The sequence below is a fragment of the Idiotropiscis lumnitzeri genome, chromosome 7 (assembly GCF_059441095.1).
Source record: "Idiotropiscis lumnitzeri isolate Australia: NSW breed Sydney's pygmy pipehorse chromosome 7, RoL_Ilum_1.0, whole genome shotgun sequence".
Classification (NCBI taxonomy): domain Eukaryota; kingdom Metazoa; phylum Chordata; class Actinopteri; order Syngnathiformes; family Syngnathidae; genus Idiotropiscis; species Idiotropiscis lumnitzeri.
Window position 1 is genome coordinate 13,533,602 of NC_142397.1, and position 13,158 is coordinate 13,546,759.

The 13,158-nt window shown below is 39.6% G+C and overlaps 1 protein-coding gene across 3 annotated transcripts in view; it reads right to left on the reverse strand.

Moving 5' to 3' along the window:
* The window catches only part of LOC148333649 (uncharacterized protein C14orf132), a 29,661-nt gene that overhangs the window by 13,291 nt on the left and 3,212 nt on the right, over nt 1–13,158 (reverse strand). For 2 of the 3 annotated variants that reach the window (XM_088299743.1, XM_088299741.1), the window contains exon 1: nt 11,745–11,911. In XM_088299743.1, coding sequence (XP_088155869.1) covers nt 11,745–11,774 — 30 coding nt within the window. In that variant the 5' untranslated portion in view covers nt 11,775–11,911. Of the gene's footprint in view, nt 1–11,744; nt 11,912–13,158 lie in introns of those variants that run through there. The other variant, XM_088299742.1, reaches the window with a different exon arrangement.

A 13,158-nucleotide genomic window follows, 5' to 3' on the forward strand; every position in this document is an offset into this window, starting at 1 on the left:
TGTCTTTTCTTTTAGTCGCCAGACCAAGTTACAGAGCAGTGACACCAGCTGTAGCAGTCGCGCGCGCACATTCGCTAACACGGCCAGTCAGTTAAGGACAATCAAAGGGAGAATGTTCAGTGGGACGTTAGCCTCAGCATGAAAAAAATAAGTATAATTGTACAAAGGAAATTATGTAGGCGAGAGGAAAATGTTTTTGTGCTGATGCTGAACAAAGAACTGCAGCATAGCAATGTCACAAATGCGCCATCAACATACACATTGATCTGCACCCATTCAGAACTGCAACTATGTAATGCACTTACACAAGCATTTAAGTTGCAATAATTTCAAGTTAGTCATTTAAAGAACTAATAATATAATCATTTATCCTTACGTAAGCCTAACTAAACTAAAATCAAAACAGTAGGACAGTCAGAAAACTTCTGTTTACTGTCCGGAAATACAGTCAAATATTTGATCAGGTAAAAGTACAATAAAAACATGATCAAAAGGAGGGAGAAAGGGAAGACCGAGGATGAGAAGTAAAAGCAAAGTTGTACCTACAGGGGTTTGAATGTGAAGTAAGAAATAAGGTCCCCACTGTCCTCTTGCTCTACACTCTGACTGAGACAGAGAGCACACACAAGAGCGAAAGATCGCTTTAATGAGACATTGCTCAATGTGAAGGAGAGAAAGAGAGCATGAGCAAGAGAGAGAGGGAGAGTGCATGGATGAGAGAGAGAGAGAGAGAGCACTCGCTGAGGACAAAGTGTGTGGACCAACCTCCTGCAGTGTGTATGCATGCGTGTGTTGATGGGCACAGGTTGTACTTTGTGATATACACGAGGACATAAAAGTGATAAGACAGAGTGTGGGGAGGAGGTTTTGAGTCTGTCTCAGGTGTGAGTCCGCCTGAACAGATGATACCCCCCCCCCCAGTTGGCCCCCAAAGGAGATGTGAGAGAGGAACGCACCTGATTGAACAAAAAGAATAAAAGAAGGATGAAAGGGAATTAAAGAGTGAGGTGGAGATGAAGAGAAAAAGTAGGAGGGAAAAATCATGATGGAATAGAGGTTGTGGTGAGATGTGAGGAACAAGTGTAATATTGACAAGGTTGTGAGCTACTGTAGAAATTAGAGTGAAGTAGGATGATGACCAGACCATTGAGTGAGTAAGATGTGGAGATGGTATGGAGTTCAGTAGGAGACTGGGTGAGGTAAAAAATGGTCACAAAAATGTAAGAAATAAAAAAGGTGGATGAGATGAGGTTGACATGAGGTATGAGAATCAATGACAGTTTGGTCAGGGGATTGAAGGGATGATGGAGGTGCTGCAGGAGATGAGTCAAGAGGCTGACAGTCAACGCAATAAAACACGAGGAATGCTGAATCTCATGCTGAGTAAGAAGCCAAACAATAAAAATTTGCTTGAAGATAAGTTTTAATGATGAACAGCGAGGGGGATTGTCTAACATTTCTCTACTTCTGAGCCTCCACTTAGTCCTCGGTAGCTCCACTAGCATCTAATCCGCTGACGGTTGTCACCGGGCAGGTGCATAGAGAAGGAGGAGCTCAGAGAGGTCAGGTGGATCGAGACCATTTCAAGATTGAATGAGAAATACAAAATATCCTGGAATGAACTCTAAAATGTACATGGAGCCAGTGAAGGGAGGTCAGAATTGGAGTTGTGTGCTCCCTCCTTCGAGCACCAGTTAGGAGGTGAGCAGCAGCTTTTTGGACCAACAGGAGATGATAGAAGGAGGACTGGCTGACTGTTATAATAATTCAGCCAAGATGTAACGAACTGAGTTAAAGAATGAACAGATGAAAGTATAACAACTGAGGGTGAAGATGCAACTGAGATGACACTTGAGTGTGGAGGGATGATGAGAATGAGGTAAGAAATGATGATGAAAGGGTGACAGAAATGAGGAACGAAGCTGAACGGCTGATAGGATGAGGTCGAGATAAATTAGAAAGCTAAATGTGATGAGATGAGCATTGGATACTGAAGGGATTATGGAATGAGGCAGGAATACATAGCAAGTTGAGCAGAGAGGGTTGAGGATGAAGATAGAGACCCGGTGGATGGATGAGCGGATGATGGGATAGAGATAGAGATGACATTTGATGATCATGCATGATGGGATGGAGATACAGATTAGACACGGGTATCAAGAGATGTGGTGAAGTAAGGATAATGTGGATGGTGTTTGCAAGGTGGGAGAAGGATAGGACAGAGATGAGGGGGAGGTTGGAGAATGAGCAAAGGGCGGGATTTATTTGGGTATGCGGTAGGGGGAAGAACATGTAAAGGGATGGAAGTAAAAATTGCTTTGATGGCGAGCTCAATAAAGGAAAAGACATGAAGTGGGAGGCTGAGCAGATGGGATAGGTGTAAAAAAGAGGTGGAAGGATGACAGGGATGAGATACATATCAAATTGACCTGAAATAAAGGATGTTTTATAATAAGAGCTAACCCTGGCTCGTTTCTTGTCTGGATTTGTAACGCAAAAAAACACGTGATTAACGAGTGGTGGTGAATATACACTAAAAAAATGCAACATGTATTTTTGGAGGCTAAAATGATATATTAACTTGGAACAACTTTAAAATATAAATTAGTAACATTTATGGCAACAATGTTAGTTTGCACAACAAATCAGTAATCAAACAAGTTGTTTGGTCGAGCACAATTTGCTTGGTTGTTATTACTTAAATCTTGAAGTTGAGGGACAATATAAAGGACCTGTAAAGTCTTATTTCCTTGTGTTGAAATGTGGAAAATCAAATTTCCACATGAGTAAAATTTATCATTTTGGTTGAATTGCCCAACTTGAAATGATGTCAACGTTTGTTTCCTTAAAATTTTGAGTTCACTCAACAAGATAACACAGATGCAAATATTCAAGAAGTGCCAAAAAATGTAAACGGTCACGAACCATGATCATTTTTTTATCTCTCAATCCACCAACGATGGGATTTCTTTTCCAGAATTCTGTCTCTTCCTGTTTGCTGCATGCCCCCTGCAATCTCTCAAGCCATCTCTCGCATCCCGATTGGACGCACACGGGACATTCTGCAACAGCATGAAGTGCTGCGTGACTTGTTGGGATTAAAGAGAAACATTGATTCAATCCTCAAAATCTCACGATGAGGAAATCCTTGCGACGTGACACCTCAAGAGTACAGTACAGTTTTGATACGTCATGAATGACAATTTATGGATTATACTGTCCGAGTGTGTGTGCGTCGAGCTTGAAGGCAAGAAGTACATTATATGAAATGTGTGCAGCTGCTTGTGTATGAGTTGTCCATACACAGGTGAATGTATATGTATAAGGAAAAAAAATAAACATTGTGCGTGAAAGTCTCAACGTGTATGCACTGTTCTCTTGAGCATGCGCGCGCGTGTGCGTGTGTGTGTGTGTGTGTGAGATGCTTACAAAGTTATATAATGTTCCCGTAAGTTAAGAGGGGATTCAGAAACCGCCTGTGGTGATTCCCCAAGCGCACACAACACGAATGGATGCACACACATATGGGGCAGCAACACACATCAATACCGGTACTTAAAAAAAATCACTGCCTTTTGTTCATTCATGATTATTTACTTGGTTGAGGAGTTTTTTTTTCTTTCGTATATTCTCATTTATTCCCAATTTTTTCCACCAAGAAACATTGTTATATACGTGTGTGTGCATGGTCTGGTGTGTATATATATATATATATATATATATATATATATATATAGATATATATATATATATATATATATATAGATATTTTATTTTATTTTTTTTTCATTTATTTTAGGGAAATGAATTGGACTCTCTGTCTGTAACTGCGGAAATGAAAAGAAGGAAAGAGAATCGACGTGAAAAAAGAAGGGGTGAATAAACAGCCCGGCTGCAGCCAGCTGTTCCTCTTCCCTATAAAACATCTGTTGGGGTAGGGAAAAGACAGAAATGGAGGATATGGAGAGAAACAAAGGGTTGAGGGTGTAGCGGTGCAAAAATGAATGTCCAATTCAGTGGAGACTTTGTTAGGTACAATTGAGTATGCGATCGAAAATGATATCCAGTCAAGAGTTTAATCAAAATTCTGCCTTGAGAGTCAGCCACAGAGGTAGTCATTAAAGGAAATATTTGTCATTGTGTTTGCAGTTAGCTGCAGTTTAGTGAGTGCACTGTAATGAGAGACAAGGTAGAATAAAAAAAAAAATAAAACATTATATAAATAGGGAGCAATCTTGTCCGTTGTGACAGAGTGAACCTAAAATACGGTAAAGGAGTAACGCAAAAATTATATAGACTTTTGTTTCTGATTTTGACATAAACACCACCATAATGGATATGAAAAACCAAACGAAGAAAGATTGCCATATATTGCCTTACCTTCTGACATTAGAAAAAAAACTTTTACAAGCAGTTGTTGACCGATTATGTAGAGTCTATACTTCATTGTATAAACTGCGAGGGATAACTGTCTGTCATAGGGAGCCAAAAGGGAAAAACATAAATGAACTGGCATCATTCAAATGAGTCACAAGGTGACTGTTTTCGAATAAAGTTTAGAAAAAAAATACCATCATAATATCTTAGTTATTGAGCCATGTAATGAAAAGAAAATACAACATCTTGAGCATGTCTGGAGGGAAAATAAGGCTGAGTGAATTTATGACAGAAAGGGAGGGAGCAAGAATAACAGAGAGCAGCAGAAAGAGGCCTGAGAAAAGTCTGCAGAGTAAGGTATGGTGAAGAAAAGTGCGAGCGGTACAAAAGTGACAGAGAGTGAGACACGGAGTGGCGGGGTTGTGTTCCATGGGTGGCTGAATCTTCGCTTATCTTCGCTAGAGGCGTTCAAGCTGACAGACGAGCAACGAGCAGCATTCAATGACATCACAGAGTGACGTCCAGCTTTCATTGGACCATTTTTTTTTTTACACACTGTACTACGGATGCACATATTGGATGCATCCAGGTGCACACACGTACACAGGCATGCCATTAGAACAATTTTAGTGGGTCAACCTACACAAGTAGGTTCCAAGGTGGTCATGTTTCTTTCTGCTTGAGGTCTTTAATCATATGGCATCCTCTTCCCTTCTGTTCCCCATCTGTCTCCTCTCACTACATAAAAACTCACTTAACATCAGTAATCCATTGTGTTCCAAGCCATACAACAATCAGGATGTAAAAATAATCTCACCTGCCAAAATATTGGGTACAACTAATGTAATGAGCCATTACCGTAATTACAGAACCACAATGACGGTTCGTATTGTTTTGATTGCTTCATGTTGTTGCTGAGCTGAATTACACAAAATAACAGAGGTGGACACATCAGCAAATTTTGTCGGTCTGTCATTCACCAAAGGGCCAAGCTTCATTGTTTCATGCCAAACCAAAATTGTCACGTCCGTCCATCACACCGTCATCACTATTTTAACCGTGTTTCCGTCATTGCTAAATTGTAGTTCATCACCACTATTTTTGGACTGTCAGATCACACCATAACAACTAAAGCACAAATATTCCTTTGTATGTACAAAGTACAATGAATAATTACAATCATCGCTTTGATGCAAACATTCGTTAAATAAAAAATAAACATTGTAAGCCAGTAGTAGCTAATTCGAAGATAATAAAAGTATCATACAACAACACTCCAGCGATCTCTCTCTGTCTGACTCTCCATCCAGCATACATGACCCAAACTGGAAATAATTGCTCAGAAAATGTTTTAATGGATAAATAAAATAAATAATTTTACCAAGAATTCCCGGAAAATTATAACCATAGTGTAATGTTTATATGCAAATAAATATACGGTATTTTCCGGACGAAAAGGCGCACCCATATATAAGCCACAGCAACCCTTTTTGGGGAAAACAAAAACAAAAAAATTACATACAAGCCGCACCAGTCTATAAGCCGCAGTTTTCTATGTTGAAAATTTTTTTGTTTTCTGCATGTACAGAACGACTTTGGACTGTGAATGCACATAAAGGTACATAAACAGATTGGCAAAACAGTGCCTTTTAACATGGCAACAACTTTGCTGATTACAACAGAACAGACCCAAGAGAAAAAAAAAATCGAGATTTATCTAGCGCATTTTCTGAACTATAGATCGCTCCTAGCAGTGAAAGAAAAATCCACAGAAAAGCCGCACTGTTGTATTACCCACATGGTTCAAAATCTAGGAAAAAAGTAGCGTCTTATAGTCCGGAACAAACGGCAAATAAAATATTAGACTCAAAGAAAGAATGTAGGTTTCTGTTGTCAAAGCAACCAATGTAAGGTAATATTAGTGCATTTTCACGTTGTAAAGCGCAACTATGTTGAAATTTGACTTTAGTCCAATTTGAAACATAAATCATAAAGTGGACATTTGTGATGATAGTGATAAGTCTGACACAGAGACATTATATTTGTTCCGCGTGTTTCCATCAAATGACAACATCGAGGAGTGATCGTCTCATTACCCCAAAAGTTCTGCCGCCCGCCTTTCTCCTTTGTCATCTCCCACCTTGATGGAATTTCTGATGGGAGGTGCTAGCATGTAAAGAGAGGTGCAAGGACCTCAAAATGTGCATAGTTGAATGAGATGAGACCATAGTAAACAAGTCGGCTTAAAGCACCGACTGTATACGTTCACCCCCGAGAACAAACACATGCGAGACACACGATGCGTGTTTCCGTCACTTGTCAACAAAAAGGGAGTCCATCAGTGACGGACTGAAAAGGTCCCGTCAATACTAGCCTTCCTATGACGGACGAACACTCACTTCCGTCGGTGCATGGTGTGTCAGGTTTTCAAAGTTTCCTGTCATTCGCCCGTAAAACCGATGCCCGTCAGTTCATATGAATATTTTTGGCAGCCGACAATTGTATTTGTCTTTAAATAATTTTGATGCATTTTTTAAATTTAGGAAAATACTTGTGCAATGATTCACTCACCGATGCAGGAATTGTGGCTTCAGTGGTATTGTGACTGTGCTCTGTGAATGACTGGCAAACTGGCCGGGGTGGAGTCTACCTTTCGCCCCAAATCAGCTGTCATAGTTCCCCACGACCCTGAATCAGTCATGTTCACCAATAGTGATTTGCAGTCTAAATAATTTTGGGGGGATAAAATAATACACATAAGCTCCAACTTAAAATTTCACTGATGCTTTGAAATGAGTTAACCTTTAAAAGTGTAAAAGTATTCAACTTGTGTGTATGAAGGGAGGTACATTGTCCCGCGGTTTGAAAACCCCCCACATTAGTGTGTGAGCAGTCTCAAAAGAGATATGCGTGCAGATATAACACACATCATATACACGCACCTCTTAAAATACGCGTGTATGTTTCATGCACTGCTAAGCTCAATTTCATTAAGTGTGTGCTCCACTGAACAGGCATATAGCACCTCTATTCCTGTCGCATGTTAACCTGAAGTACACACCTTGACTTTACAAATGAGGAGTCGATATTTTCCGATCGGGTGCCCTTCATGACACCAACCAGAGTTTCAGCTGTTGACTGAGCCTTTAGTCATCAAAAGTTGGCAAATTTGTTGTCCACACCCATATACTGCAACAACATGCTCAGTTTTGTGGTGCTGACCACCCGCCGGTCACAGAGTAGGTGACCAAACAACATCATACACTGCCAAAGTCCAAAATACCTCGGTTAAGTGTCAAGTGCCAATTGGATCATGACGTACAATAATTTGTTGACATACTCTGAACCTCGTTACGAAATGTAACATAAGGGATACATGTTGTGAGACACCGATTATTCTAATCCTATGTTATTACAAACCACAAAACACTTTACCGCTGTGAAGAGACAATCCGGGGGTTATACAAATGTTCATCTCTGTGATTAAACTCGCCATTTGTACAATACACATTTTATAGTCATTCCCTGATTGAGTTGTGATGATTTCAATGCAGGCGGCTTGGGTTCAGTGCGCAGTGACAAGGTTACTATAGTTAATGACAACAAACAACAAAATAAGTACACCTAAAATTGGAAAAAAAAAAACATTTTAACGTGATTTTAACTACAATCTAAACAAGAGTGCTTTTGTCTGAGTCTTTTGGGAATTGTATCACACAATCACAAACATGCACTGATAAAATGTTGTAATTGAAACTGTACCACATCATGACATTATAACCAGCCAAAAAACTTTGAACAATGAATCCAAAAGTGACTGGTGGGCTGAAACTTGACATAGCTTATATAAGTGCAACGCCATTGTTTCTGTCCACATGCGTGTGATGACTTTGGATGCTTCTAATCTGTCATGCCCGCCCCCTCGTGAATGAATAAAGCATTATGGGATTTATATTATGCGTGCCATGACTCATGAGTCATTCGCCTGTGTGCCTAATGTGTTCAACAGTAACGTGTCCTCAGGTTATCACTAGAGGTTGGCTCAACTCTCTATGTCCGTATGACAGGCGCTGCAAGTTTCCAAATTAAGTCGGAGGTATGCATGGATGTGGCAATTTTGATGAACACTTCCACAATTTAAATAGTCTCCAAATGATATCTGAATGGATGATTTCTCTAATGAGAAGGTGTGTTGTCAAAATGTATTGCTGAGAATTCAGCTTGGTTTTAAGCAAATTTGGTTCCCTGTTTCTGCTCACCTGCCATTCGTATTTAGACTGCAGCACAAGGGCACTTTTGGATAAATAGTCCTCAAGTACTCCAGAATATATCATCAGATCATCACAGTAATAGCAGTTGGTCTTTAAAAAAAAAAAAGGGGCAACCCATATGTTGGAGTTACATAACGTGAATTCTCACTAACATAAAATGTCAATATGCTGGGTGACATTTTTTTCTATTGCTAACATTTTTCATAACAACACTATATTATTCCCCACGTTCCAATCCTAAAGTCTTGGTAAAGTACCATAAAACATTCTTAAAGGAATTAGCCAGCCGAGATGGCCCATTTTTCACTAACAATCTCAATTTATATATTTTTGGTTCAGGAAACTGAAATTAGTCATCATTTTCTTTTAAATCCATTCATGTTGGAGAAATTAGGAAATTAGTGACGACTTGAAAAACACCTACTTTTAATGAGGAATATGGCCACGCCCCCTTCCGCTCTCCCCATGGTACTGCAGCATAACTGAAGGGACAGATTCCAAACTCGCCATTGGAAATCATTGTACTTTCATTGCTTATGACGTCCAAAAATGAACGGTGAACAATTGGCACCAAAATTCATGTGGTCATCAATATGACAACTTCAACAAATCAATAAGTGTCAATGTTAAGATCTTCCTATTACAGTTACAATTACAGCGCAATATGACAAAAATCAATGGCAAAGGGTAAAAAGGGCAATCAGTGATGAACGGGTCAATTGTATAACTTAGTTTACTTTTTCATCTTAAGTGGTGTATCGGTTCTGCTGTCCATATATCCCGGAGTCCCATCAAACTTTCTGGTCATCTGACCTTTCGCTCACTTACTGTATATGCACACTTGGATAAAAGTGACTTAATTGGGGTCATTCTAACATTTACTCACATGAAAAAAAAATAAAGAAACTTTGGGATTGAAAGAGAAAATCCAGTCATCATCACAAGGTCAAACTAGGGGCAAAAGCCCTGCTGATGTCTTACTCAATGACACGTCATAAGTAAGAGCATCGCCACTAGAAAAATTGGTCATTATTGCCTTTGTTACACTGACATGAGATAAAAATGCAATATGAACCGACAGTGAATGTACCAACATGGGTTGAACTGCATCATCACATCTTAAGACTATAAAAGTAAAACAAAAGATAACATAAAGGTGGGTTTGTCATAAATATAGATTTTCTGCTGAGGTTGTCCGTTTTAATGCATACTAGGTCATCTGCAGCTTCTTAAATAAGCATTTGTGGGAACAGATTTCAGATTAGGCTTTCCATCAAACTCTTCGCGTCTGGGTCAGACTGGCCCAATGAGAAAATGCGAGCAATGAGAAAGTAATAATAGGGGATCAATCAAGAAACCTTTCAGCAGCCAAATGACTCTCAGCTTTTCATGTAGGAAATAAAATGTAGCAATGAAACTTCTAAAGGGTGCTCTGCCACTTAACGGAACACAAGAGGGACCCAATGCAATGTATCAAAAGACAACATGGTCAACACAGGCCTATTCTTGCACTTGAGAGCAACAGCAATTACTTTCAAAACGTATCCGAAGGCTACACAGCCCTGCACTTCCCTAATGGACCTCGATAATGACAACGAGCATTGCTCCCTGGCTATCTTAAGCACTCATCAAAGGACAAAGGGCGATGAGAGCAAGAAGAAGAGGCTGAAAAAGGAGTGCTGTTTACCATCATCCGATGAATCAAAAGGAGAAGTCAAGTTGGGAGGAGACACACCACTGTCAGACTTTACAGAAGATACAAACGTTTACCTCCAAATGACTTCTTTTTGGAACAATTGCCTCAAAAAAGCAAAGAACCCACGAGACGTGACCTCAGGCCCAGAAGTCTGCCCTGTTACTTAGTGACTCAGTTGTTTAAATAAAGCCCTTGTCTGCATGTCTCCTCGTGGAAAAAAAACTCAGCCTCGCTCCAGTCATCTGTTTGTGCACAATGGACTCCAAACCTTAAAATTTTGCTTTTGTAGAGCTTGCAAAGATCATTTTAATTTGTATAAAACAGAGATAGGCAGCTGGCAGCCAGCTGGGTGCTCGCGGCCCCTGACCAGGCTTTGAATGGCCTCTTCGATTAATCAAAAAAATATATATTTTTTTTAAATTACAAACCAAGATAATTCTTCAAAAATGCAGATAAACATTCATCGGGAGTTTTGCATGAGAAATGGGGGGATTTTAGTGCCGTCCTTACTCCTCCCTTACTAATATCATTGTTACTTCCTGCTATACCACAATTGCCTCTTCAACCCTCCCTTCGCTCACAGTTTGCTCATTCATCAACTCCTCAAGGTGTTGTTCAAATCGATCCAGCACACTACTGACAGCGGTCAACACATTTCCATCTCTATCTGTAATCATCCAAATCTGCTGCACAACTTTCCTGTTTCTCAGTCTGGCCCCCCATATGTCCCCCCTTTACAATCCAACCTGGTCTACATGTCATCATTTACATCTCCTTTGGTCTTTGCCACCACCTTTGCTACACGTCGTTTCTCCTTGGATCCTTGTCTCATCTCTCCTCTGAGTCTTCTAAGTGTCCCATTTCGTCTTAGCGAAGCTTTTCCTGCATTTCATGGCCAGTTTCAGTTCACCCTATTCCTGCCTCTTCTACAACAAAGTGTCGTTCCTATTTACATGCATGAGGCCAATAAGAGAAGAATAAAAGTGATGTCTTACGAATGTGTTGAGATACATTTTGGTATTCTTGGAATTTTGACTGCGTGAAAACAAATCAAACCAGGAAAGACATGGACATTGTTTGCAAATCAATTGACCGGGCAACAAAATTGAACTCCAGATGTGAAAGCGCCAAATCACTTTCTTTTTTACTCACTTTTTGTACAAGGAGATTTGTAAATAAATGTTACAAATAATTTACATTGACTTTGGTTGTCCATTCAGTTACTTTTATTGTCTTAATACAGAAAAAAACTCAATTCTACATTCAAATACCTTCTCAAATACATTTGCTCTTTTCTCTGACCCTTGTCTGATGACGCATGCCCTTGAAAGCAACACTAATACTGTCTTCATCTTGTCAGGATATGCACTAATGTGATATTGTTGCTTGCTCTCCCTTACCTGTGCGGCCATCAGTGATAACTCCATCATTCCTGGATCGATGGTGGCCAGCCTGAAGGGGGGGAGATTCACTTAGCCAGGAAACTGAGCAGCACGGCACTGGAGGAGGGAGAAGCAAAAAAATGAGGGTGAAGAAGGTCTCTGCTGTGTCGCAGATATGCAACAATAAACGCTCTTCATGCTTGATGGAATACTTTATTCATTCTGCACATGAGCAAATACACCCCCACCCATTGCTCTGTATGGTTGTGTGTGTCTGGAAGGGGAGACTCGCTCCTTTAAGCGTGCAAAGCTAACCTTGCACGATTACTTATGCTGGTGTGCCTTTTTTCGACTCTGCACCCCAACAACATCTTACAGCACATCTTTCACTCTGTTTTTTGGTGGGGGTAACTTAGTTCCAAACAATGCGGTCTGTTGACTTATTCATCTCCTTCGCCACATGCACATGTAATTTTAATGCACGTTGTGTTTTTTTTTCTTTGTCTTTCCCCATTTTCAATATGAGAATGATGGTGGATGCAGATAGATATAAAATGTTTTGTTGTTCGGGAAAACATTTTGAAATGAGCGACGAATGACTTCTGAATACAATGCAACCTCCAAATTTGAATCTATAGTTTAAATAAAACCTTGAGGAGCATCGAACCATCACAAGGACATCAGGAAATCTTGTGAGACTTCGGGTCAGTGAGCATATTACTCCACAAGTGGTTCAACATTTGCTTTGGCACTTCTCTGATGATGTCAAAGAAGAACACTCATGATGACAAAAGAAACGTGTGATGATAATTAAATAATGAAAGATTTCTGGCTGCTCAGTAGTGTGCAACGCAGGTAATTAGTTAATTGCATGCACAAAGTATTAGTACAATTTCAAGCATACAATTACTTTAAAAGAGCATGTTCTTTTGTTACCTGCTGGCACAATATTACTAGCCATAAACCCGAAGAACACCATAGATAGAATTACTAAATCCCTGAAACAAATTTCGTTTCCTCCCCATTGGGAGGCCTTCAATTGGTATCATGTTGTTTAGTAGTAGATAATGTGGATTCCACACATAAGGGAATTAAAACGCTAATATCCGTTTTTAACAGGTCCTGCAGGGATAATGTGTTTAACACCCTGGGATATAGTTTCGACAAAATAAAAATTGAATGTATTGTATTGAATACAAAACTAATGAAAGTGTACTGCATTTCTTTTCATTGCAGTGTCTAAAAATAAAATATAGTCCACTACAAAAAATTATAATATAGGACGCTTTGGCGCAAAACACATTTGACTATTTAGAATTAGTTTTAGGTCAGCATTATCTGTTGTCGTTATGTTCATTCATGGAGCATACGCAGCTACAACAAATTGATTTAGCAAGAAAAATGTAATTACACAAGAAGTAAATAAATGTAA